Below are 26,998 nucleotides of genomic sequence, written 5' to 3'. Positions count from 1 at the left end.
TAAATTTAATTAGCTAATTATTTGGTACATATTTGGACGATCAAGAGTTATGTTACCTAGTTTATGTTTGATGGTAGTACAGTACACTAAAATATTTCAAAAGGCTTTTTCATTTTCTAGGACAATACATACTGGTGTATTAAAAGCATTAAAAGGATAAACTTTTTATACATAAGGATTTCCCCCAAAATCATAAATTCTCAACTGGTCCTTATTCTGAGAATCCAGAATGTTTTACAGTCTTTGTGATTAAATAATTTACTTCACTGGCTCTCAGTTGGAACCACCTGTAGTGTTTTTTATACTGTTTTTAAAAAGCAAAAACAAGAAACAAAAACATTACCAGTACCTGGGCTCCATCCCAGACCTGTTGGACCAGAATCTCAGGGCATAGGATTAGACAGAAGCAAAAGAAGAGTAAAGAACACTATATTTGTATCTTTATCAGTAGGCCAAAGTCCTTTCAAAAGAGAGATTAAAGTAAATCGAGCTGATTGGTTTCTTTATGAGTCAGAGACACATGTTGAATTAGTAGGCAGTGTTACAAAAGCTCTAGATTTCAAGCTCACAGTTGTCCAAGAAGGGAATGCTTCCATGGATCCAGTCGTGTTTCTGGTGCTCTGTCTCTCCTGTTGGCTTCTCCTTTCCCTCTGGAAACAGAGCTCTGGAAAGGGGAAGCTCCCGCCTGGCCCCACGCCTCTGCCTTTCATTGGAAATATCCTGCAGTTAGATGTGAAGGACATCAGCAAATCCTTAAGCAACGTAAGTATGCTTAATGCTCCTCCAGCAGATTACAAAGGGCATGTAGGTTAACCACTACTTTTAAGTAAAATATATTTACTAAAATTAATTACATTAAGGTAAAAATATCAGGATATGGATGTAAAGCAAATACTCCTTCTGAAGTATTGTCAAGAATAGTAGAATAAGGGGCACCTGGCTGGCTAGGTCAGTAGAGCGTGCGACTCTTGATCTTGGGATTGTGAGTTGAAGCCCCACACTGGGTGCAAAGATTACTTAAAAATAAAATCCTTTAAAAAAATAAAAAATAAAAAACCTCCAGGGATGAATTTTACAGGTGATCCTGGAACAGCTGGGTACTGGTCCCAAGGTAGGCACCGGAGACTTGTAAGTCGCTCAGACATCAGAGGTTGGTTAAGTAGGGTTGAAGTTTGGCTGTTCTGTTATTACACAGTGGAAATATACAGGAAATTCTTTGAACTTCAGTCTCTTTGTCTGTATAATAGGATAAATAAACCTTGCTCAAGGTGTTGCTATGATAATTAGTTGTAATAATCTGAGTACCAATTCCCTGGGCCATTGCCTGTCACATCAGAGGCCCTCTAGAATGTCAGCTCTAACAATCTTTATATATAAAATCCAGAAATATTTGAAGCCGTGCTTGGCAGAATAAAAACATCGACAGTATGATGATGATATCAGGCTTAACCATGCACAATACACAAAATCATGCACAGAATATAGATTAAATTGCTAATATATACATTTTCTTGGAATTTCTCAGCTCTCAAAAGCCTATGGCCCTGTATTCACTCTGTATTTTGGCATGAAGCCCGCTGTTGTACTGCATGGGTATGAAGCAATCAAGGAAGCCCTGATGGACCTGGGAGAAGAGTTTTCTGCAAGAGGACTGTGGCCGATAAATGAAAAAGTTAATAGGGGACACGGTAGGTGTGCATATACAGATGTTCAGCACTGGTTATGGGGTTGCGAAGGATGGAAAACCTTGATTTGAAGAGCAAGTCAGCAGAACTTGGCCCATTGCAGGGCTGCTGAGTTTGAGCTTCCTCCTCCTTGCCTAGGACCTCCCTCTCAGTTTCTGTTTCCTCTCTGGTAGGAATCGTTTTCGCCAGTGGAAACACATGGAAGGAGATGCGGCGCTTCTCCCTAATGACCCTGCGGAATTTGGGGATGGGGAAGAGTGACCTTGAGAGCCGAGTTCAGGAGGAAGCCAGCCACCTTGTAGAAGAGTTGAGAAAAACCAATGGTGGGTTATTCTATAGCTCTGACCTTGGCAGGCTGTTCTCTTGTCTACTGATGTCCTTGGAAACATTTCAGTTCTCATGTGGACAGAGGGTGTGCAGCAGAGAGCCAAGGGAGCTTTTGTGTGTCTATGATTGTTATGTGTCCTTTTATGACTACCGTGTGGGCGTAAATGGTCATTTAATCCTTTTCTGTCCCAATTTTGTTTATTTCCACATCATTACGCAATGAAGGTGCAACATTTGGGGACTCGTTTTTTTCAAAGAGTTAGAGAACAGTACTTTTCCCACAGTGGAAATGTGAGCTAACTATTTCAGAACGTGTATGTCACCAGGGAATACTTGTCAAGTGGACACAGTGGAAATGACTTCCTCACACCCTTATGGAGCACCTGTAACCAGTGACATGTGCTTTTACGTAGTTGGTCTATACGTGTTTGGTCAACATCACTGATCTTCTGAGGGTTTATTCCAAGGCCCATGTCACCCTTCTGGCCAGTAAAGATACTTGTTTTTATGGTTGTCATTGCTTAGGCATCTTTAGTGCTGCCCTCATCAATTGTGATTTCCCTGTCCACAACTCTTTTTTTAAAGTTTTTATTTAAATTCCAGTTAGTGAACATCCTTTTTTTTTAATTAGTTTCAAGTGTACAATGTAACGATTCAGCACTTCCATATGTCACCCAGTGCTCATCACAAGTGCCTTCCTTAATCCCCATCACCTGCTTCACCCATCCCCCCACCCACCTCCCCTGTGGCAGCCATCAGTTTGCTCTCTACAGTTTAGAGTCAGTTTCTGGGCTTGTCTCTCTCTCTCTCTGTCTCTGTCTCTCACTCATTTTTTCCCTTTGCTCATTTGTTTTGTTTCTTAAATTCCACATATGAGTGAAATCATGTGGTGTTTGTCTTTCTCTGACTTACTTTGCTTAGCATAATACTCTCTAGCTCCACCCATGTCATTGCAGATGGCAAGAATTCATTCTTTTTATGACTGAGTAGTTTTTCATTTTGTGTAATATATACATGTAAATATATATATATGTACACACATACATATATACACATGTATATACACAATATACATATATATATACACTATATATATATATATATATATATATATATATATGTGTGTGTGTGTAGTCTATATCGTCTTTCTCCATCTATCGATGGACACATGGGCTACTTCCACAATTTGGCTATTGTCAGTAATGCTGCTATAAACAGCGGAGTGCGTGTATCCCTTTGTATTAGTATTTTTGTATTCTTCGGGTAAATACCTAGTAGTGCAATTGCTGGATCGTACGGTAGTTCTATTTTTGAGGAACCTCCATACTGTTTTACAGAGTGGCTTCACCAGTGTGAACAACTATTTTAAAATGATCAGTTTAAGGTATTCAATGTTGCTCCCTATTTTCTCTAACACTGTTCAATATGTGTTAAGAAATACATGCTAGAGCATAATCCTGAAACTTACACAGATACCGGGTTATAAAATGATTTGTTTAACAGGATTTCTCTATCATTAAGAACTCTTTACCCTGCCTTCCTTATTATTTGGCTCTGTTTTCAGCTTTCCTTATTTTACTCTCCTTTATTGGTCTGTTAATCATGTTTTAAATTTTCACTATTTTGGGATGTTCTGACATCCTAGGGGCCTTGCAGAACCAGGGAGCAACCTCCCCTCCTAGGGGTAGCTAATTATTAGATAGAGCAAACATCTTGTCTATGAGCATGTCTTTGATTTGTAGATCAACCTATCCAAGGCCCAGGCCCCCAAGCTGCTCCTTCTCAAATTCTCACACACCAAGCCAATACTCTCCCTGCTCTAAATGAACCCAGGGCCAGTTACTAGACAACCAGTCAACACCCCGATAGCCCATAGCCCTCTGCAGTTGTTCAAGCTATCCAGTCCTAAATTTACTCAGCATACCTACCCTGCCTTGCTCACTTCTTCTCATGAAAACCCCAGTAAGGGCTCTGGCTCATGCTCTCCCCTTGTTCCTCCTGCCTCCTGACCTACCTTGGTCCTTCTCCAGGTGTCCCTGTGTGATGCTGGGAGCTATGAATAACAAACTCTCATTTCAGTGGCTGTCTTCCCTGATCTATTGGTCTCATCATCTGAATAAAAACAGAATTGCATTTTAAAACAGATTTGCATTTTAAAACTCCGTTGGATTTGGAGTTAGAACTTTTTTTTTTTCTTCAAGATTTTATTTATTTATTTGTCAGAAAGAAAGAGAGCACAAGCAGGGGGAGCTGCAGGCAGAGGGAGAAGCAGACTCCCCACTGAGCAAGGAGCCCAATGCAGGACTGATCCCATAACCCTGGGATCATGACCTGAGCTGAAGGCAGATGCTTAACTGACTGAGCCACCTAGGAGTCCCAGGATTTGAACCTTTAGGATAATTATTTAACCCCCTCTGCCAGCTCTAGTGACCTGTGAAGTGCTTGTCCCAGTGAATCTGATTTTAGTCTGGATTCCAAATTACCCTTCTTAAAATTCTCTCTGTCAAATGAAGTGAAAGACTAAAAACCAAATGTTAGCTGTGAATCTCACACACACACGCACACACGCGTGCACACACACACACACACACACACAGATCTCAAGGCCTTCCCAAATTATCCCCTAACTTCTAAAATAAGTTTTTCTGAAAGCTTAGTGTCTTCAAGTCTTTCAACTGAAAAAGATTCTGAGATAGAAACAGTTAACTAAACACGTTTCCTATTTTTTAATTCCCTTTCATTTCCTCCTCATTTTGGATTCTGTTCACTCTTAATTATGTCAGTGATGTGTATTTGGGGGCCTTTTTAATATAAAGTTTATTAATCATTTGATTACAACAATTTTGTTTAAATATTTCTCACTAAAAAGTCAAACTTTTCCTCTACTTTAATTTATCCGTGCAATGACAGAATTGACCCAAATGATAATCCAATTAAAAGATTTTTAACTATGGTCTTCTGCTAATGGTTATATATAGAAATACTCCAGAATTCCACAAGAGGGCAGGCTGTCTAAATACATGTGGGGCTTGATTGGTGATGATGGACACAATTTCCTAGAGAAGAAAATTATTATTTTCTGTATCGCAATAAAGAAATACAAGAACTCCATTTATTGCCTTTTCCTTTTTTTATGTTTTAAGTAGGTTCCATGCTGAACGTGGGGCCTGACCTTATGACCCTGTGATTAAGAGTCACATGCTCTACCCACTGAGCCAGCCAGGCACCCCAGGACTCTATTTACTAATATAATCTTTTTTCTTTGCCTTAGCTGTGATTTAAGTTTGAAATGAAGATTTCTTATTTTACTCCGATTTTGGGCAAACAAATCTGTACTATAATATTTATTCATTAGTGTTAGTTTTTTTCCTCATACAACATGGATAACTTTTGCTTTTTCATGTTTGTTCCATTAAAATGCCTGAAGTTTTCCATCCTCTTTCTTGCTTTAATCTTTTCCTCTGCTGATTTTCCACATAGTTCGCTTCAGCTCTGCATTATGTATAAAAGGTTTCCAGGTCCCTGGCTATTTCTTCCCTCCTACCGGAGTGTACAATCATACCGGACAGCTGTGATTCTGCGTTGATGAGTTGAATTATTAGGTGTTTTTTTAAAATGTATTTTGATTATTATTTTTAAGTAATCTCCACACCCAAGGTGGGGCTTGAACACATGACCCCAAGATCAAGAGTCCCGTGCTCGTTCCACCTACTGAGCCAGCCAGGTGCCCCATGAAGTGTTTTTAAAAGTGGCTTCTTTAAAGTTTTTCTTTTGCTCTTCAAAGTAATAGTCACCTTGGGTCAGAACCAAGTAAACAAGGGTAGTGATGTAAACGGAGTATTTGGAAGACTGTTATTAAACAAACTCGGATGGAACGGACTTCCCATTTCAGGGAAAAGTGATGATTGTAAGCGTGCTGAAATTTCCGCCGATAGGGGATTGCTAGGTAGATATTGCTTTAGAGATTCTAACATTACCTTTACCTATTATCAACAACAAAGATTTTTATATGTGTATTTTAATGGTATTTTCTACATCTTCCCTGTTCTTTAGCTTTACCCTGCGATCCCACTTTTGTCCTGGGCTGTGCTTCCTGCAATGTGATCTGCTCCGTTATTTTCCAGACTCGTTTTGATTATACTGATCAGGCTCTACTTGGCATCCTGGAAAGACTTAATGAAAACCTCAGGATTCTGAGCTCCCCATGGATCCAGGTGAGGTCAAGATCCTCTCTTTTCTCTGACAAATCCAAAGTTCTGTATGGACCATGCTGAGAAGTGAATGAAAACTGGACATTTTGGATATTAAAATGTGATAACTGTGGAAATGAGGTTCTTCCCCTCCTTGAGCTTTGTTTTGTTTTGTTTGTTTTGTGTGCTGCAGGTTTGTTTTGCTTTTTGCTTTCTGTAGGCTATAGATGTTTGTTTATTTAGTGACTTTTCTGGACCATGTTTGCTAAGTCTCTTCTTCATCATGTGTGGTCTCTGAAATCTCTGTTCCTTTCACTTGCGTTCAGCTAGTGTTTTGATGGAGTTTTCCTTGAATGTGATGAGCTCAAAAGAAGGGAGAAAGAGCGAGTGGAGGGAGAAAGGGAGAGGGAAGGAGAGCGGGAGAAAGGGAGGAAGGCAGGAAGGCAGGCAGGCAGGAAGGAACTCTTCCAGACTGGTTCTGGGCTGGGTCCCTCCTTCAGTGCTTTCATCAGACTGTGTTCAATTCCTTCTCAGTCTTGTTGCTTACATTGAGCCAAGATCAGCCAGAGGTGAAAGTTTAGGGTCTTCTGAGGTCTCTTCTTAGCCTATGTTCTGCTTTCTAAATTTTAAAATGTCTAAGTTCCTCAGTATACATGGGTAGTTTTGATTTTCCTAATTTCCAGAAGATACTCTCTCCCCAGCTTGTCCTCCCAGGATTCTGGTGCCCTATCATATGCCTTAACTAGTCTTTGCCCCAGGAGGCTGTGGGTTATTCATTTGCCTTATAGAGTTTTTGAGACATGCCTGCTGCTCTCCACCCTGAGTTCTAGGTCAGATGAAACAAAGACAAGAGTCTGTGTCAGTCCTTTAGATTGCCCCAGAGAAGTTGCAACAGAGAAAAGACAATTTTTTGTAAGGTCTGCTCCAGTCTCTTGCACTGGAAACCAGAATCCCACACAAGAAGCTGCCCTTGTAAAGACCACTGCCAAACTGAGGAAGGAGGTGGGACCAGGGCAAATTAAAAATTCCACAAAGATTTTCCACCATTTTCAAGTTGCCTTTTTCTTTCTTTCTTTTTTTTTTAATGTTTTTTTCTTATGTTAGTCATGATACAGTAATACATCCCTGGTTTCTGATGTAAACTTCGATGATTCATTAGTTGCGTATAACACCCAGTGCACCATGCATCCGTGCCCTTCTTACTACCCATCATCAGTCTATCCCATTCCCCCACCCCCCTCCCCTCTGAAGCCCTCAGTTTGTTTCTCAGAGTCCATAGTCTCTCATGCTTCATTCCCCATTCTGATTACCCCCTTTCTTTATCCTTTTCTTCCCCTACCGATCTTCCTAGTTCTTATGTTCCATAGATGAGAGAAATCATATAATTGTCTTTCTCTGCTTGACTTATTTCACTTAGCATTATCTCCTCCAGTGCCGTCCATGTTGCAGCAAATGTTGAGAACTCGTTCTCTCTGATAGCTGAGTAATATTCCATTGTATATATGGACCACAGCTTCTTAATCCAGTCATCTGTTGAAGGGCATCTCGGTTCCTTCCACGATTTGGCTATTGTGGATTATGGTGCTATGAACATTGGGGTGCAAATGGCCCTTCTCCGCACTACATCTGTATCTTTGGGGTAAACACCCAGTAGTGCAATGGCTGGATCATAGGGTAACTCAATTTTTAACTTTTTAAGGGACCTCCACACTGTTTTCCAGAGTGGCTGTACCAACTTGCATTTGCACCAACAATGTAGGAGGGATCCCCTTTCTCCACATCCTCTCCAGCAATTGTTGTTTCTTGCCTTGTCAATTTTTGCCATTCTAACTGGCGTAAGGTGGTATCTCTGTGTGGTTTTTATTTGAATTTCCCTGATGGCTAATGATTTTGAATATTTTTTCATGTGTCTGTTAGCCATTTGTATGTCATCATTGGAAAAGTGTCTGTTCATATCTTCTGCCCATTTATTTATTTATTTATTTATTTCTCGTGTATTGAGTTTGGGAAGTTCTTTATAGATCTTGGATACCAGTCTTTTATCTATAGTGTCATTTGCAAATATATTCTCCCATTCTGTGGGCTGCCTCTTAGTTTTTTTGACTGTTTCCTTGGCTGTGCAGAAGCTTTTTGTCTTGATGAAGTCCCACAAGTTCATTTTATCTTTTGTTTCTCTTGCCTTTGGAGATGTGTCATGAAAAAGGTTGCTTTGGCTGATGTCGTAGAGGTTGCTGCCTATGTTCTCCTCTAGGATTTTGATGGATTCCTGTCTCACATCGAGGTCTTTCATCCATTTCGAGTTTATTTTTGTGTATGGTGTGAGAGAGTGGTCAAGTTTCATTCTTTTGCATGTAGCTGTCCAATTTTCCCAGCACCATTTATTGAAGAGACTGTCTTTTTTCCACCGGATGTTTTTTCCTGCTTTACCAAAGATAAGTTGCCCAAGGAGCCGAGGGTCCATTTCTGGGTTTTCTATTCTGTTCCATTGGTCTCTGTGTCTGTTTTTGTGCCAGTACCATGCTGTCTTTGTGATCACAGCTTTGTAGTACAGCTCGAAATCCAGCATTGTGATGCCCCCTGCTTTGTTTTTCCTTTTCAACAGTTCCTTGGTGTTTCGGGGCCTTTTCTGTTTCCATACAAATTTAAGAACTATTTGTTCCAGTTCTTTGAAAAATGTTTGGTATTTTCATCGGGATAGCATTGAAAGTGTAGATTGCTCTGGGTAGCATGGACATTTTAACTATGTTAATTCTTCCGATCCATGAGCATGGAATATTTTTCCATCTTTTTGTGTCTTCCTCAATGTCTTTCAAGAGTGATTTGTAGTTTCTAGACTATAGATCCTTTACGTCTCTGGTTAAGTTAATTCCAAGGTAACGTATGGTTTTTGGTGCTGTTGTAAATGGGATGGATTCCCTAATTTCTCTTTCTTCAGGCTCATTGTTCGTGTATAGAAATGCAACTGATTTCTGAGCATTGATTTTGTATCCCGCCACATTACCGAATTGCTGTATAACTTCTAATAGTTTGGGAGTGGCTTCTTTTGGGTTTTCCATATAGAGTATCATGTCATCTGTGAAGAGAGACGGTTTGACTTCTTCTTTGCTGATTTGGGTACCTTTTATCCCTTTTTGTTGTCTGTTTCCTGTTGCAAGGACTTCTAGTACTATGTTGAAATATAGTGGCGAGAGTGGGCATCCTTGTCGTGTTCCTGATCTTAAGGGAAGGGCTTCCAGCTTTTCCCCATTGAGAATGATATTTGCAGTAGGCTTTTCATAGATGGTTTTTATGAGATTGAGGAATGTACCCTCTATCCCTACACTCTGAAGTTTTTTAATCAGGAAAGAATTCGGTATTTTGTCAAATGCTTTTTCTGCATCAATTGAGAGGATCATATGGTTCCTGAATTTTTCCTTCTGGATAAAATCTAAGACACTGATAGATTTGCGAATGTTGAACCACCCTTGCATCCCAGGGATGAATCCCACTTGGTCATGATGGATAATCCTTTTAATGTACTGTTGGATTCTCTTAGCCAGGATCTTGTTGAGGATTTTGGCGTCCATATTCATTAGGGAAATTGGTCTGTAATTCTCCTTTTTGCTGGGGTCTTTGCCTAGTTTGGGGATCAAGGTAATATTGGCCTCATAGAATGAGTTTGGTAGCTTTCCTTCTGTTTCTATTTTTTGAAATAGCTTTAGGAGAATAGGTATTATTTCTTCTTTGAATGTTTGGTAGAATTCCCCAGGAAAACCATCCGGGCCTGGAGTTTTGTTATTTGGAAGGTTGTTTATCACTGACTCAATGTCTTCATAATTAATTGGCCTGTTTAAAAAATCAATTTCTCCCTCTTTCAGCATTGGTAGTTTATAGGTTTCCAGGAAGTCCTCCATCTTTTCCAGATTTCTTAATTTATTGGCATAAAGCTGTTGATAAAAGTTTCTAATGATCCTTCCTATTTCATTGGTGTTGGTTGTGACTTCTCCTTTTTCATTCATAATTTTATTAATTTGGTTCCTTTCTCTATTCTTTTGGATAAGTCTTGCCAGTGGTCTGTCAGTTTTATTGATTCTCTCAAAGAACCAACTTCTAGTTCTGTTGATGTTCTCTACTGTACTCCTGGTGTCTAATTCATTGATTTCTGCTCTAATCTTGGTCAACTGCTTCTTTGTGCGTGGATTAGGCCTGTCCCTCTGTTGCTGTTCTAGCTTCTTGAGGTGGGAATATAAAAACTGCATTTTAGATTTTTCTGTTTTTTTGAGCGAGGCTTGGATGGCTATGTATTTCCCCCTTAGGACTGCCCTTGCAGTATCCCATAGGTTTTGGACCATTGTGTTTTCATTCTTATTGGTCTCCATAAATTGTTTAAATTGATATTTGATTTCCTGGTTTATCAAATCATTCCTGAGCAGGATGGCTCTTAGTCTCTAAGTGTTTGAGTTTCTTCCAAATTTTTCCTTGTGGTTGAGTTCCAATTTCAAACCGTTGTGGTCTAAGAATATGAAGGGAATAATTTCATTCTTTTGTTGTCAGTTGAGACCTGTTTTGTGACCCAGAACATGGTCTATTCTTGAGAATGTTCCATGGGCATTAGAATAGATTGAGTATTCTTTGATTCTGGGGTGTAGTGTTCTATATATATCTATGAGGTCCAACTCGTCGAGTATGGCATTCAAAGCCCTTGTTTCTTTGTTGCTTTTCTGCATGGGTGCTCTGTCTATTTCTGATAGTGGAGTGTTGAGGTCCCCTACTATTAACGTATTTTTATCTATATGTCTCTTTATTCTGGTTAGGAGTTGGCTTGTGTCTCTTGCTGCTCCCCTGTTGGGGGCATAGATATTTATAATTGTCATCTCCACTTGTTGGATACATCCTTTAAGAATAATATAGTGCCCTTCTGTGTCTCTAACTATAGTCTTTAGTTTAAAATCCAATCTGTCTGATATGAGAATTGCTGCCCCAGCTTTCTTTTGAGGTGCATTGGCGTGAAAGATGGTATTCCATCCCTTTACTTTCAGTCTGAATGTATCTTTAGGTTCAAAATGAGTCTCTTGTAGATAGCAAATGGATGGGTCATGTCTTTTTATCCAATCTTCAACCCTGTGGCTTTATGGGAGCATTTAGGCCATTTACATTGAGACTGATTATTGAGAGATTCATTTTAATGATTTCATGTTGCCAGTAAAGTCTTTGTTTCTATAGATTGTGACGTTCTGTTCTGTATCACTCTTGGGGCCTTTTTCCTTTTATAGAACCTCCTAATATCTCCTGTAGGGCTGGTTTCGTGGTTACGAAATTGGTCAATGACTGGCGATTCTGGAAGGTCTTTATTTCTCCATCAATTCTGAATGACAGCCTTGCTGGATAAAGGATCCTTGGCTTCATGTTTTTCTCTGAAAGAGCCTTAAAAATGGCCCCCCAACCCTTTCTCCCATTCCAGGTCTGTGTAGACAGGTCTGACGTAATTCTGATACCTTTGCCTTGGTATGTGAGAAATTTCTTTGCCCTGGCCACTTTCAATCCTTGGATCTAATATTTGCGAAATGCACTATGACGTGTCGTGGTGTAGGTTTGTCGTGGTTGAGCTTGGGAGGGATCCTCTCTGCCTCTTGGACACGAATGCTTGTTTCCCTTGCTAGATTATGGAAGTTTTCAGCTACAATTTGTTCAAATATCTCTTCTAGACCTCTGTTTTTCTCCACCCCCTCGGGGATGCTGATGATTCTGACATTGGAACGTTTCATTGAGTCAGTAATCTCCCGTAACCTACATTCTTGAGCATGGATTTTTTTTAAGTCCAGATTCTATTTTAGCTTTCTCTTCTACAGCCCATCCTCCAATTCGCTGATACGTTCTTCTGCCTCATTCACCGTGTCCATCAGAGCGTCTAGTTTTGAGTGCATTTGGTTCATAGAATTTTTAATTTCTGCCAGATTTGCTCTCATTTTTGCCCTTAGAGATTCTATATTCTAATTAACATTTTCATTAATACTTTTTTCAAGTCTATATCATCTTGACCATTGTTACTCTGAATTCCATTTCTGTTAATCTGGTTATATCCATATCCATGAGTTCTTGGCTGAGGCCACAGACTCATTGTCTTTTCTTTGCTGGGAGGGATTTCTTCTTCTCGTCGTTCTGATGAGGAGAGGTTGCGGGGTTGTCCAGAGCCCAAATTATTGACCGGGAGCCAGACCGTGCACCCTTGCTTTATAGGGACTTTGGGATATGGGCTTCTTGATTTTTCAGCCTGTCTTCTGGGGGAGGGGCCCGCTGTGCTGACACTCAGGCAACCCTGTTTGCGTAGAGTCTCTGTGTCCCCTGCGAGGGGGAGGGGGATGGGCACACTGCGAGCTGGTATTTCCAGGCTTTTGTTCTCTGGTGGTTTTCCCTGGCAGTTTGCTGTGCCTCTTCTGAGAGTCCGAGCAGCAGTGGCCGAATCTCTGCCTCTGTCTCAAACAGAGAGATCGCGGACCGTTCTCCACTGATGTTCTGGCCACTTTAGCTCTGTTTCTGTTGGTGCTGCTCAAGCCTGCAGCGTCCCGGGATGTGCGCCCCACACCCGTTGTCCCAGCCCCCATTTCCAGGGCCCGCGCGTCTCTGTCCTTTGTGTTTCTAACACCGCCAGTCACCAGCCACCCCCGCGCGCTCCCCAAGCTCCCGGTGTCAGTCTGGTTCCAGTGAGCGCACCGGAGCTCTAGTTTTCAGTCTGGTGGCGCGCGTTCCTCGGCTCACGGTTCCACTCTGCTCTCTCGCGGGTGCTGGTCCGCGAGTCCGCCTGCTCCCCCGTGCAGGTCGCTACCGCTTCCCGGCCCCCGAACGCGGTGGCTCCCTCCCCGTTCTGTTTATCTTCTGATATCTGTGTGCGGTTTCACGGCTCCCCGCTTCGTACCTCAGTACTCAGCGCTGGAGATGTTCATTTGTAGAGATCCAGATGTATCTTCCTGCGTCTCATGCTGATTCCGTGGATGTTCAGGCTGGTCTGGTAACCTATCCAACTTGACTCAGGGGACCGGCTGAAAAAGGGGTCCCCTACTCCTCTGCCATCTTAACTCCCCCCGAGTTGACATTTTGTACACGTGTTTGGGTCGAATTTCGTAAAGGATATCGTGAGCATCTCTAATAAGAGAAAGGGCCTTGCTAAGGTGAATATTGTCAACAATACGTTCAGTGGCTTTGCATGTGAGGGTGACAGGCCAGTTTTGAAGCAGAAAGAGGAAACCTCTGAGAGTGGTAAGTTAGAAGAGCCACCCTCTGCGGAGGGCAGCGTCCTCAAGTTGCCTAGCTGTAGACTTTGGTTTCTTGAGTTCTGACAAGTTGATTCTCATGGGTTTTTCCAAAATTCTCTGCCTGTTTTTGGAGTGTCCTGCCTTCGGAACTGTCTACTCTGACATTTTCATTGGTCATACTCAGTGAGGTGAATTTTTGAATACCACACTCCTGCTCAGGGCAAGTGTCATGGAGAGTGAATCTGGGAAAGAGAGTTGAAATCTTTATGTCACAGATAAGAAGACAAATATCCAAAAATGGAGTTGGTGGAATTCAAGCCTATTGACTCCTTGGCCAGTGGTCTTTCTGCTAAATCCCAAAGCCTAGTTGTGGTGACTGCCTAGAAACATGCCCATAGCACTCAATTTGCATCCAGGCCCTTGCTCAAAGGTTCCCATGCCCGTAAGGTTTGTCCTCCACTCACACTTAGTGCCCTCTTCATCCCATTACTTAGCAGAAATATGCTAATTTAGGAAGGAAGAGACTTTCTCCCTTAAGCAGAGAAAACGTTTAGGACCACAGATGCTGCCAGGGACGCCTGATGAGGGAGTAACTTTGTGCTGTATATCAGGTTGTCCAAACTCCTTTATCCTCAGTCTTTATCTACAAAATGTGAATCATTTTATGATGGCATTCTTTATTTCAAGGTTGTAGGGATGAATTTGTATTAAAAAAAATGAGAGAATTGACGTAAAGTTGCTTTAATACTATAAGGTTGATGAATGAGTATAGAAAATTATTGTCATGTTTCATCATCTAGTCAGAGTTTTCTCCCTCACATATCTCTGTGAGCATAGAGAATTACTTCATACCCACAGTATAAAATGCTCCCCCAGAAGACAGAGACCATTTTTTCTTCATCTTAATTTTTAACCAGGGCTTGCCATATTTTATATATGTCTTCATTAATTTTTTAAAATTTGATATACATTTTTTAATCTTTAGGTCTACAATAGCTTCCCTGCTCTCATTGACTATCTCCCAGGAAGTCATCATACAATATTAAGAAATTCTGATTGTATAAAAAAATATGTTTTGGAGAAAATAAAAGAACACCAAGAATCCTTGGACGTTAACAATCCTCGGGACTTCATTGATTATTTCCTGATGAAAATGGGACAGGTAAAATGTCAACGATAGAACTGTTATTTGTTTGCTTGCTCTTTTTTTGTTCACTGACTAGTTCTGTACTTATGAGGACGTTTAAATCATCAGTGAAGAAATTTAGGTACTTAATGTATGCATGGATCTGGATTGAGCATCATGGAGCATCATTCAATCTAAGATTGAATTGTTAAATAACTAGAATACGTGGAACCTATTGGATAAGTTTCTACCTGAAGAGAGAGAGAATGTACACTTTAGGGGAGATAAAACACAAACCAGTTAGAAATTACAACATATTGAGCCATAAAATGAAGGTATATGTGATCATGTCACAGCGTGTGGGAGAGTAAGAAGGAAGGGTTTAACCTAGCTGGGCTTCCTGCTTGTCCTGAGGGTTGATGTAGATCTTCAAATATTTGCAGTAAGGAATCGGGGCGGGAATTTCAGATTGGTAGATGGTGTGATGAGAGGTTCTGAAGTGCGTGTTGGCAAAGAGATTAGATGGATGGGAAAGGGAAATCCTCACTGAGTGGAACCAAAAATGGATTTGGACAGACGTAGAGTTGGATGTTGGTGTCTGTCAAGTATCTGTAAACCTGAATGTTGGCATGAAACGTTTTGATTTGATCAGGTAGATGTATGAGCTAGAACAAGAGTGGAATGCAAATAACTATTGGGGAAAATTATCCTGGGAGTCCTGTAGAATGATCTGTATGATAAGAATGGGAGCCAAGGACCAACTGTGAGATTTTTCATTTCTTGACTTTGGTTTGATGAAAGTCTGGACCATGGAAATACAGAGGATCCTGAAATAAAATCAAATTGTCCATCTCGTCACATCTCAGAGATGTATAGAGACAGGTTTTAGTTGGTGGAGAGGATAAGTAGCGACTCTATGGGGAATTTTAATAATAAAAACAGATATCGTATTTGAGAAATTGAATCAAAGAGTGAAAGATTCAGGTAGTAAATCTGAATCGTGAATTTGCTGAGTGATAGGGTCAAGCTGGAAATCGTGTGCCAGAAGTAATATAGATGCCACAAGGACACTTGTATAGATGCAACGTCCTCCTTGAACTGGAGAGAGGCAGAATCCAAAATGCAATGTAAAGAGCTAATTCTAGAGAAGGGAATTCCTTCACCCGAGGCCACCATTACTTTATGCAATCACTTTGTAGCTCTGGGCAGAAATGAGAAACCAGTGAGTAGGCTGAGATGGCAAGGAGTCGAAGATGCTGATGAAGGTGATTGTCAAAGAATTGTCCCTGGATTTCAGGTGGACTGCTCAAATCACGTATTCTAGGTGGAATGAAGTGAAGAAGGTGGTGGAATGGTTTGACAAAACTGGAAGATGAAACTCTACCTTCTCTGCTGTTAGGGCAATGATTTTTATCTTTCTGGTGATCAGCTGACTTGAGAATCTGATTAAAAGTATGGACACCTAGATCATGCAACTTTTTTTCCCCTTAAGATTTTATTTATTCATCAGAAAGAGAGAGAGAGTGGACAAGAAGGGGAGAGGCAGGCAGAGGGAGAAGAGGGTCCGCACTGAGCAAGGAACCCGATGTGGAACTCATTCCCGGGAGCGCGGGATCATGACCTGAGCTGAAGGCAGACACTTAAGCGACTGAGCCACCCAGGTGTCCCGAGCATGCAACTCTTGATTTCAGGGCCAAGAATTTGAGCCCCACATTGGGTGTAGGGTTTATTTAAAAAATAGAATAGTAGGTTACAATTTGAGCTGCTTTGTGGGCAAAATGTTCTTTTTTTTTTTATATAAGATTGTATTTATTTATTTGAAAGAGAAACAGAGAGAGAGAGAGAGCACGAGTTTTGGGAGGGGCAAAGGGAGAAGCAGATTCCCCTCTGAGTGGGGAGCCCAACTTGAAGCTTGATCCCAGGCTTCGTTGCCTGAGCTGAAGGTAGACGTTTTAACGGACTGAGCCACGCAGGCACCTCTCTTTTTCTTTTTTGGGAAATAATAACTTTTTATGAGATTTTACCTTAATAATTTTCTGTTTATTTTTATATGACAGTTGTTTTCTGCAACTTTTAGAAGGAGTCGTGTGGTTTAGGATGGTTTTTCTAACTTTATAGAGCTCCCTCTCTTGTTGTTTTTATATAATATTCAAAAATGTGGTGGCTTACCAACACTATTCCCCTCTCACTTTTATTTAGACCAAAGACTGGCAAAGGTCACCTGTTTTTATAAATAAAGTTTTATTGCAACACACACCCACAAAGTATGGACACATTCCCAGAAGAAGACACCTATATGAATGTTTTTGTATTTGCTCATATTTTGAGGGATTTCCTTAATGCTCGGAACCCTCTGCACTACCCTGGGCTCTGACATTTCAATTAATGGAATTTCCTTAATACTATATTTAAAAGCTGCATTGTTCCTCTGGACTTCATTATTGTATTTAGATTCTAGCTTATTATCCCTTTTTTCTTGTTAATATCTTTACTGAGTATAATTCACAAGCCATACCCTTCCCACATTTCAAATATAATTCAGCAATTGTGTATTTTCAGAGTTGTGCAACCACTGCCACAATCAATACCAAACATTTTCATCACCCTCAAAAGAAGCCCCATAAGCTTGAGTAGTCATCTCCCTGTCCCCAAACCCTTCCAGCTTCAGGCATCACTACTCTACTTTCTGTCTCTGTAGATGGCTATTCTGGATGTTTCATATTAATGGAATTATATGGTATGTGGTCTTTTGTTCTAGCTTCTTTCACTTTACTCCTTTACATGTTTGAATGATATTCCAGAGTGCATATACCATAATTTTATATATCCACTCCTTGGTTGATGGACATTTTGATTGTTTCTGGGGTTTTGGATGTTTTTTGTTTTTTGTCTTTTTTAGGATTTTATTTATTTATTAGAGAAAACGAGAGAGCACAAGCCAGGGGAACAGGGAGAGGGAGAAGCAGGGAGCCCAGGGCCGGGCTCGATCCCACCACCCGGGATCATGACCTGAACGGAAGGCAGATGCTTAACCAAGTGAGCCACCCAGGTGCTCCTGGGCTTTTGACTCTTATGAATAATGCTTCTATGGACATTTGTGTGCAAGTGTTTGTGTGTACCTATGTTTTAATTTCTGCTGGGTATATATCCGTGGTGGTAGAATTACTGGGTCATATGATAACTTTATATTTAACCTTGGGAAGAAGTCTGGTGGATCAAAGACCTAAATGTAAGTGCTAAAACTATAAAACTCTTAGAAGAAAACTTAGGCTTAAAATGGCTATAATTGATAATCTTTGTGTATGTAAGCACTGAATCTTCAAATTCTCTTCAACAGATGGAAATGCTAATAATGGTTTATAAGTGCCCTATTTTTTTCATGTCGTTAGAGTAGTTTTGGGTTGGAACGTTTAGAAAAGTGTGTGACAATGATGGGTCTAGCAAGTATAGGTGTTGAGGTTAAGCCTGTCTTAATGGAGTTGATGACATGTTAGGCATGCCACAGGTCGCTTGTGGATTGTTAGAACCTTGTTAAATTAATGTTGGCCTAAAGAACTGGATGGGAAGATTTTTTCTTTTTGTATTGTATTTTAGTGACCTCCATAGTCAGTATTTCAAATGACCCCAGTGTTGCTCTCTTTCAGTTTTGTATCACCCTTCTCCTTAACCAACTTTAGTTGTCCTTGTGAGGTGCTTTTATTCTCCCCAGGTAAAGTTTTTGAGATCTCTATTCAGTCTCTTATTCTGAGCATCTGCCTTTCTTCTACACTCTGCTTCATCCCTTATGGGCAGTTAATGCCCAAGTTTTCTGTCTTCATGTCTGTAATATTTCTTCTATTTGTTCATCTCCATTAATTCCTGTACTTGTTTCCTAAACCAAATTGCTTCCTGCCTTATGTCTGGAATACAATAGCAGCTGGCCCCCTTTTGGCTTTGTAAATCCATTCTTTGTATAATCTGTTCTAAGATGTGCTGCCATGTTAGCTTTTGCACATTTTCAACTTCATAATGAGTTTTTAGGCAATATAGAGTCCACATAAATTCTATAACAGAAGAAGAGAATTGCAAAATCTCGATCCTTGTTTATACCATTTTTTGAGATACGGCTCTTACTCATTTCTATGAGTTAAGATTGTGTTTGCCAACCAACAAGAGAAAACCTAATTAACAATGTTTTAGAGAATGAATGGGTTTATTTATCTCAGGTACAGAGAATCTCATGTTGGGCAGTCTAGGACTTGTACAGTAGCCCTGAAGTATCATGGACCCAGGTGCCTTCCATTTTTCTTTAGCATACTTACCGTGTAGGCTTCATGTTCATCATGTTTCAAGATGATGTCTCCGCTGCCTCCACTAACATATCTGTATAGATAGAGGAAGGAAAGAAAGAGACATCGATAGGCCATTAGGGGTGCCTGGGTGGCTTAGTCGGTTAAGTGGCTGCCTTCGGCTCAGGTCATGATTCCAGGGTCCTGGATCGAGCCTGACATCGGGCTTCCTGCTCAGTGGGAAGTCTGCTTCTCCCTCACCCTTTGCCCTTTCCTCCACCCCTCCCCGCCCCACTCATGTGCTCGCTCTCTCACTCTTTCTCTCTCACACATAAATGAAATAAAATATTTAGTAAAACAATGTAGGCCATTGGTAAGAAATAGGTTGCTTGGCCAGTGTAGCTGCAAAAGAGGCTACGAAATGGAATTTGTAGGCAAGCAGGGGATAAAGGAATAGGAAATGGTGATTGGGTCAACTAATCCGTACAATTTGCCATACCATACAGTTGTTATTTTCACACTGCGCTCTCCAGTTTCTACATTTGCTTAGCTTTATACAATGTGTTATTTTAGATTTATTGTAATTACATATGCTGGCAAACCAGCAAATAACTACATCAAATAATTCCTAGGAAAAGTACAACGAGCAGTTGGAGTTTACTTCTGAAAACTTGATGAACACTGCAGTTGATTTGTTTGGAGCTGGGACAGAGACAACAAGCACCACGCTACGATACGGTCTCCTGCTCCTGCTGAAGCACCCAGAAGTCACAGGTATGGCCAGCATGGCGCGCAGGGTGTACTTCTGGGCGTAGAACTGATGTTTATAATGATGCCGGAATACCTTCGAAGTGTGCATATCACCTGATTTTGCATGCAAATGTATATGCATTTGTGTCTTTTGTCATCAGAGTCGTTTGTGTTTTATCAGCTAAAGTCCAGGAAGAGATTGAGCGTGTAATTGGCAGACACCAGAGCCCTTGCATGCAGGACAGGAGCCGCATGCCCTACACGAATGCAGTATTGCATGAGATCCAGAGGTACATTGACCTTATCCCAAACAACCTGCCTCATGCAGTGACCCGTGACATCAAATTCAGAAACTATGTCATCCCCAAGGTAAGATGTGTTTCTCCTACAGCTGACTTCAGTGCTCTTGAAGTTCTCATATTCACAGTATGGTTTCAATTTCTATGAGAGAATGGAAGAATCATACATATGACAGCTTGATGGATTTTGTGCTGTTTCCAGTTTGAGGCAATAAATTTTTATGACAGGTTTTGATATCTGGTTGTGTAAGTCTCCCAAATTTGTTCTGTTTCTTTAATATTGTTTTGGCTACTCTTAGCTATTTACATTTCCAAATAAGTGTAGTATCAATTTGTCAATTATCCAAAGCAGTTGGCAATGATTTTTATCAGGGTGAAAGTAAATTAATTTGGAAGGAATTGACATGTTGGAAAGTTGAATCTTTCAATTCATGGATATGGTATATTCTCCTAATTTACTTGGGCTTTCTTTAATTTTTCCGATATTATTTTCAGTGCAGTGGCTTGTACATCTTTTAGGGTTTTCCTAGATAAGTGATATTTTTGATGTTATTATAAATTGTATAATTTTTAAATGCCTTTTCTACTTTCTTGATATATTGAAATATAATTGATGTTATTATTTTGACAATCTTGTATCTAGCAACCTTTCCAAAATCAGTTATCATTGTTAATAATTTCTGGATTTATGATTCCCACGTACCCAGTTCTGTGATCTGGCTTAATTTTTGTTTTCATAATTAATATTTAAACTTTAAATTTTATATACTTATAATTAGCTTTAATTTAAATCTAACCATGAATCACTCAAGGCCACTGTATTGGACAGGACTGATCTAAGGCTTTTTTTTTTTTTCTGTAATACTTAAAACGTTATCTTAAAACCACCCTTTCGGGTGCCTGGGTGGCTCAGTCATTAAGCGTCTGCCTTTGGCTCAGATCATGGTCCCAGGGTCCTGGGATAGAACCCCTGCGTCAGGCTCCTTGCTCAGCAGGGAGCCCGCTTCTCCCTCTCCCTCTGCCTCTGCTTGTATTCCCTCCCTTGCTGTCTCTCTCTGTCTGTCAAATAAATAAATACAATCTTTAAAAAACAAAGGAACAAAAAACCCATCCTTAATTCTGCAGTAATAAAAATTCAGAAAATTAAAAATAAAGTTGGCTGCAATTTCATTTGGTGACCAAAACCTTACTTGAACTGACATAAATCTATTTATATTCCTTATTGATGCCACTTTGTGTGAGTATTCATGTTTTACTAAAGAAATATCAACGTGGGGGGTCCTGGCTGTCTTAGTCAGTAGAGCATGCAACCCTTTATCTCGGGGTTGTAAATGTAAGCCCCATGTTGCATGTAGAGATTACTTAAAATCTAAAAAAAAAAAAAAAAAAAAAAAAAAACGAGAAGAAAAGAAAGTGTGTTTGATTATATGATACCACATTATTGGGAGTATTTTAAAATTTTTGGTATCTACATCATGATATCTTTCTAACAAGTCAAACTATTCTGAATTTGAAAACACATTAGGCCAAAGGGGTTTCAGATGAAGGATCATGTACTTAATCTTTCAAGAACACAAATGTTCATATTTTATGGGCTGAAGTAGAAAAATAAGAAGAGGCTAAAATGGTCCTCCTACATATAACTTTGAAATGGTTGAGAAAACAGCTTTGGGAAGAGATAGTTCAAGATGGCATAGGAGTAGGACACCTCAGTTTCGTCTGGTCTCAGGACTTCAGCTAACCAGCTATGAAATCATTCTGAACACCTGCGAACTCATCCAGAGAGCTAAAAGAATAGCTGCAACTCTACAAATAGAAAAGCGACCACTTTCTTCAAGAATGACAAGACAGAAAAACTTACCTCAAAGAAGCGAACAAGAGGCAGTAGTGAGTGCCAGGGACCTAATAGTATGGACATAAGTAAGATGTTGGAACTAGAGTTCAGAATGATGAGTAGAAAGGTACTATCTGGGCTTGAAAAAAGCATAGAAGACACTAGAGAACCCTTTCTAGAGAGATGAAAGAACTAAAATCTAATCAAGTTGAAATAAAAAATGCTATTAATGAGATGCACTGAAAAAAATAGAGGCTCTAACTGCTAGGATAAATGAAGCAGACGAGAGAATTAGTGATATAGAAGACAAAATAATGGAGAATGAAGCAGCTGAGAATAAGAGAGATAAACAGCTACTGGATCCTGAGGGGAGAATTCGAGAGATAAGTGATACCATAAATCGAAGCCAAAGTAGAATAATTGGGATCCCAGAAGAAGAGGAAAGGGAGAGAGAGAGAGAGAGAGAGAGAGAGAGAGAGAGAGGCAGAAGGTATATTGGAGCAATTTATAGCGAGAACTTCCCAAATCTGGGGAAGGAAACAGGCATTCAAGTCTGGGAAGCACAAAAAAAAAAACCTCAAAATCATTAAAAATAGGTCTACAGCCCAACACATGACAGTGAAACTTGCAAATCTCAGAGACAGAGAGTAAATCCTGAAAGCAGCTCGGGACAAGAGATCCATAATGTACAAGGGTAGAAACATTAGACTGGGGGCAGACCTATCCACAGAGACCTGACAGGCCAGAAAGGACTGGCATGATATATTCGGGGTGCTAAATTAGAGGAATATGCAGCCTAGAAAACTTCATCCAGCAAGGATTCATTCAAAATAGAAGGAGACATAAAAAGCTTCCACGACAAACAGAAGCTGAAAGAATGTGTGACCAGTAAACCAGCCCTGCGAGAAATATTAAATATGAAAAGGGATCCTTCACACCAAGAGAGAGCCCAAAAGTAACATAGATGAGAAAGGAACAGAGACAATATACAGAAACGATAAGTTATACCAAAGAAAACTCATATTCTAGTGAGGTTTGACCAATATGTGAAGTCAGGTAAATACCACTACAACGAAGATATGAAACATTTGTATCATCTCAAAAATTTCCCCTATTCTACTTTTACAGTCAATCCACCTCCCCCAGTTTCAACCCTTGGTAACCGTTGATCTGCTTTTGGTTCTGTGGTTTTGCCTTTTAAGGAATGCCACATGATGGCATGTGACATTAAAGTAGTATAATTTGTAATCAGTATAAGCCCTTATCTTTCTTATGTGGCAGAATGTGTTGAAGATTTATGTTTGTTATCACATGTATCATTAGTTTGTTTCTTTTTGGTTTTTTTTTGATGATTTTTTATTATATTATGTTAGTCACCATACAGTACATCCCCGGTTTCCGATGTAAGGCTCGATGATTCATTAGTTGTGTATAACACCCAGTGCACCATGCAATACGTGCCCTCCTTACTACCCATCACCGGTCTATCCCATTCCCCCACCCCCCTCCCCTCTGAAGTCCTCAGTTTGTTTCTCATGGTCCATAGTCTCTCATGTTTCATTCCCCCTTCTGATTACCCCCCCTTTCTTTATCCCTTTCTTCCCCTACCGATCATCCTAGTTCTTATGTTCCATAGATGAGAGAAATCATATGATAATTGTCTTTCTCTGCTTGACTTATTTCACTTAGCATTATCTCCTCCAGTGCTGTCCATGTTGTAGCAAATATTGAGAACTCGTTCTTTCTGATAGCCGAGTAATATTCCATTGTATATATGGACCACAACTTCTTAATCCAGTCATCTGTTGAAGGGCATCACGGCTCCTTCCACGATTTAGCTATTGTGGACATTGCTGCTATGAACATTGGGGTGCGTATGGCCCTTCTCTTCACTACGTCTATATCTTTGGGGTAAATACCCAGTAGTGCAATGGCTGGATCATAGGGTAGCTCAATTTTTAACTTTTTAAGGGACCTCCACACTGTTTTCCAGAGTGGCTGTACCAACTTGCATTCCCACCAACAATGTAGGAGGGATCCCCTTTCTCCACATCCTCTCCAACAATTGTTGTTTCTTGCCTTGTCTATTTTTGCCATTCTAACTGGCGTAAGGTGGTATCTCAGTGTGGTTTTGATTTGAATTTCCTTGATGGCTAATGATTTTGAACATTTTTTCATGTGTCTGTTAGCCATTTGTATGTCTTCATTGGAAAAGTGTCTGTTCATATCTTCTGCCCATTTTTTGATTTGTTTATTTGTTTCTCGTGTATTGAGTTTGAGAAGTTCTTTGTAGATCTTGGATACCAGTCCTTTATCTGTAGTGTCATTTGCAAATATATTCTCCCATTCCGTGGGCTGCCTCTTAGTTTTTCTGACTGTTTCCTTGGATGTGCAGAAACTTTTAATCTTGATGAAGTCCCATAAATTCATTTTATCTTTTGTTTCTCTTGCCTTTGGAGATGTGTCATGAAAAAGGTTGCTTTGGCCGATGTCGTAGAGGTTGTTGCCTATGTTCTTCTCTAGAATTTTGATGGATTCCTGTCTCACATCGAGGTCTTTCATCCATTTGGAGTTTATTTTTGTGTATGGTGTGAGATAGTGGTCAAGTTTCATCCTCTTGCATGTAGCTGTCCAATTTTCCCAGCACCATTTATTGAAGAGACTGTCTTTTTCCCACCGGATGTTTTTTCCTGCTTTATCAAATATTAGTTGCCCAAAGAGCCGAGGGTCCATTTCTGGGCTCTCTATTCTGTTCCACTGGTCTCTGTGTCTGTTTTTGTGCCAGTACCATGCTGTCTTTCTGATCACAGCTTTGTAGTACAGCTCGAAATCCGGCATTGTGATGCCCCCAGCTTTGTTTTTCCTTTTCAACAGTTCCTTGGAGATTCGGGGCCTTTTCTGTTTCCATACAAATTTAAGGACTGTTTGTTCCAGTTCTTTGAAAAATGTCCTTGGTATTTTGATCGGGATAGCATTGAAAGTGTAGATTGCTCTGGGTAGCATGGACATTTTAACTATGTTAATTCTTCCGATCCATGAGCATGGAATATCTTTCCATCTTTTTATGTCTTCCTCAATGTCTTTCAAGAGTGATTTATAGTTTCTAGAATATAGGTCCTTTACGTCTCTGGTTAAGTTAATTCCAAGGTGGGGCGCCTGGGTGGCACAGCGGTTAAGCGTCTGCCTTCGGCTCAGGGCGTGATCCCAGCGTTCTGGGATCTAGCCCCACATCAGGCTCTTCTGCTATGAGCCTGCTTCTTCCTCTCCCACTCCCCCTGCTTGTGTTCCCTCTCTCGCTGGCTGTCTCTATCTCTGTCGAATAAATAAATAAAATCTTTAAAAAAAAAAAAAGTTAATTCCAAGGTAACGTATGGTTTTTGGTGCTATTGTAAATGGGATGGATTCCCTAATTTCTCTTTCTTCGGTCTCGTTATTCGTGTACAGAAATGCAACTGATTTCTGAGCATTTATTTTGTATCCTGCCACTTTACTGAATTGCTCTATAACTTCTAATAGTTTGGGAGTGGCTTCTTTTGGGTTTCCATATAGAGTATCATGTCATCTGCGAAGAGAGACATTTTGACTTCTTCTTTGCCAATTTGAATACCTTTGATCCCTTTTTGTCGTCTGATTGCTGTTGCAAGGACTTCTAGTACTATGTTGAATAATAGTGGCGAGAGTGGGCATCCTTGTCGAGTTCCTGATCTTAAGGGAAAGGCTTCCAGCTTTTACCATTGAGAATAATATTTGCAGTAGGCTTTTCATAGATGGCTTTTATGAGATTGAGAAATGTACCTTCTATTCCTACACTCTGAAGGGTTTTAATCAGGAAAGGATGCTGTATTTTGTCAATTGCTTTTTCGGCATCGATTGAGAGGATCATATGGTTCCTGAGTCTTTTCTTGTTGATATGATGTATCACGCTGATTGATTTGCGAATATTGAATCACGCTTGCATCCCAGGTATGAATCCCACCTGATCGTGATGGATAATCCTTTTAATGTACTGTTGGATTCTATTAGCAAGTATCTTGTTGAGGATTTTGGCGTCCATATTCATTAGGGAAATCGGTCTGTAATTCTCCTTTTTGAGGGGGTCTTTGCCTGGTTTGGGGATCAAGGTAATATTGGCCTCATAGAATGAGTTTGGTAGCTTTCCTTCTGTTTCTATTTTTTGAAATAGCTTTAGGAAAATAGGTATTATTTCTTCTTTGAATGTTTGGTAGAATTCCCCAGGAAAACCGTCCGGGCCTGGAGTTTTGTTATTTGGAAGGTTGTTTATCACTGACTCAATTTCTTCATAATTAATTGGCCTGTTTAAGAAATCAATTTCTTCCTGTTTCAATCTTGGTAGTTTATAGGTTTCCAGGAAGGATTCCATCTCTTCCAGATTGCTTAGTTTATTGGCATATAGCTGTTGATAAAAATTTCTAATAATCCTTCCAATTTCAATGGTGCTCGTCGTGACCTCTCCTTTTTCATTCATAATTTTAATAATCTGGGTCCTTTCTCTTTTCTTTTGGATAAGTCTTGCCAGTGGTCTGTCAATTTTATTGATTCTCTCCAAGAACCAGCTTCTAGTCCTGTTGATCTGCTCTACTGTACTTCTGGTTTCTGCTTGATTGATTTCAGCTCTAATTTTGGTCAACTGCTTCCTCGTGCGTGGATTAGGCCTGTCCCTCTGTTGCTGTTCCAGCTTCTTGAGGTGAGAATATAAAAACTGCATTTTAGATTTTTCTATTCTTTTGAGTGAGGCTTGGATGGCTATGTATTTCCCCCTTAGGACTGCCTTTGCAGTATCCCATAGGTTTTGGACTGTTGTATTTTCATTCTCATTGGTCTCCATAAATTGTTTAACTTGATTTTTGATTTCCTGGTTTATCGAGTCATTCCTGAGCAGAATGGTTCTTAGTCTCCAAGTGTTTGAGTTTCTTCCAAATTTTTCCTTGTGGTTGAGTTCCAATTTCAGAGCGTTGTGGTCTGAGAATATGCAGGGGATAATTTCAATCTTTTGGTATCGGCTGAGACCTGTTTTGTGTCCCAGAACATGGTCTATTCTTGAAAATGTTCCATGGGCATTAGAATAGAATGAGTATTCTTTGGTTCTGGGGTGTAGTGTTCTATATATATCTAAGAGGTCCAACTTGTCGAGTATGGCATTCAAAGCCTTTGATTCTTTGCTTAGTTTTTGCCAGGGTGTTCTGTCTATTTCTGAGAGTGGAGTGTTGAGGTCCCCTACTATTAATATATTTTTATCTATATGTCTCTTTATTCTGGTTAAGAGTTGGCT

General features: G+C 40.1%; 1 protein-coding gene across 1 annotated transcript in view; it reads left to right on the top strand.

The window, feature by feature from the left end:
* Positions 1-507: 507 nt before the first annotated feature.
* Positions 508-26,998, top strand: part of LOC123791300 (cytochrome P450 2C41-like) — a 34,329-nt gene continuing 7,838 nt past the window's right edge. Inside the window, exons 1-7 of the mRNA XM_087862885.1 lie at positions 508-762; positions 1,526-1,688; positions 1,859-2,008; positions 6,066-6,226; positions 14,417-14,593; positions 19,458-19,599; positions 19,757-19,944. Of these exons, the coding sequence (XP_087719011.1) occupies positions 595-762; positions 1,526-1,688; positions 1,859-2,008; positions 6,066-6,226; positions 14,417-14,593; positions 19,458-19,599; positions 19,757-19,944 (1,149 nt within the window). The 5' untranslated portion in view covers positions 508-594. The remainder of the gene's footprint in view (positions 763-1,525; positions 1,689-1,858; positions 2,009-6,065; positions 6,227-14,416; positions 14,594-19,457; positions 19,600-19,756; positions 19,945-26,998) is intronic.

Source organism: Ursus americanus, chromosome 6 (assembly GCF_024610735.1).
Source record: "Ursus americanus isolate L20-20 chromosome 6, mUrsAme1.1.p, whole genome shotgun sequence".
In the NCBI taxonomy this organism is placed as follows: domain Eukaryota; kingdom Metazoa; phylum Chordata; class Mammalia; order Carnivora; family Ursidae; genus Ursus; species Ursus americanus.
Note: the sequence above shows the minus strand (reverse complement) of the source record. Positions and strands in the feature narration are given on the sequence as shown.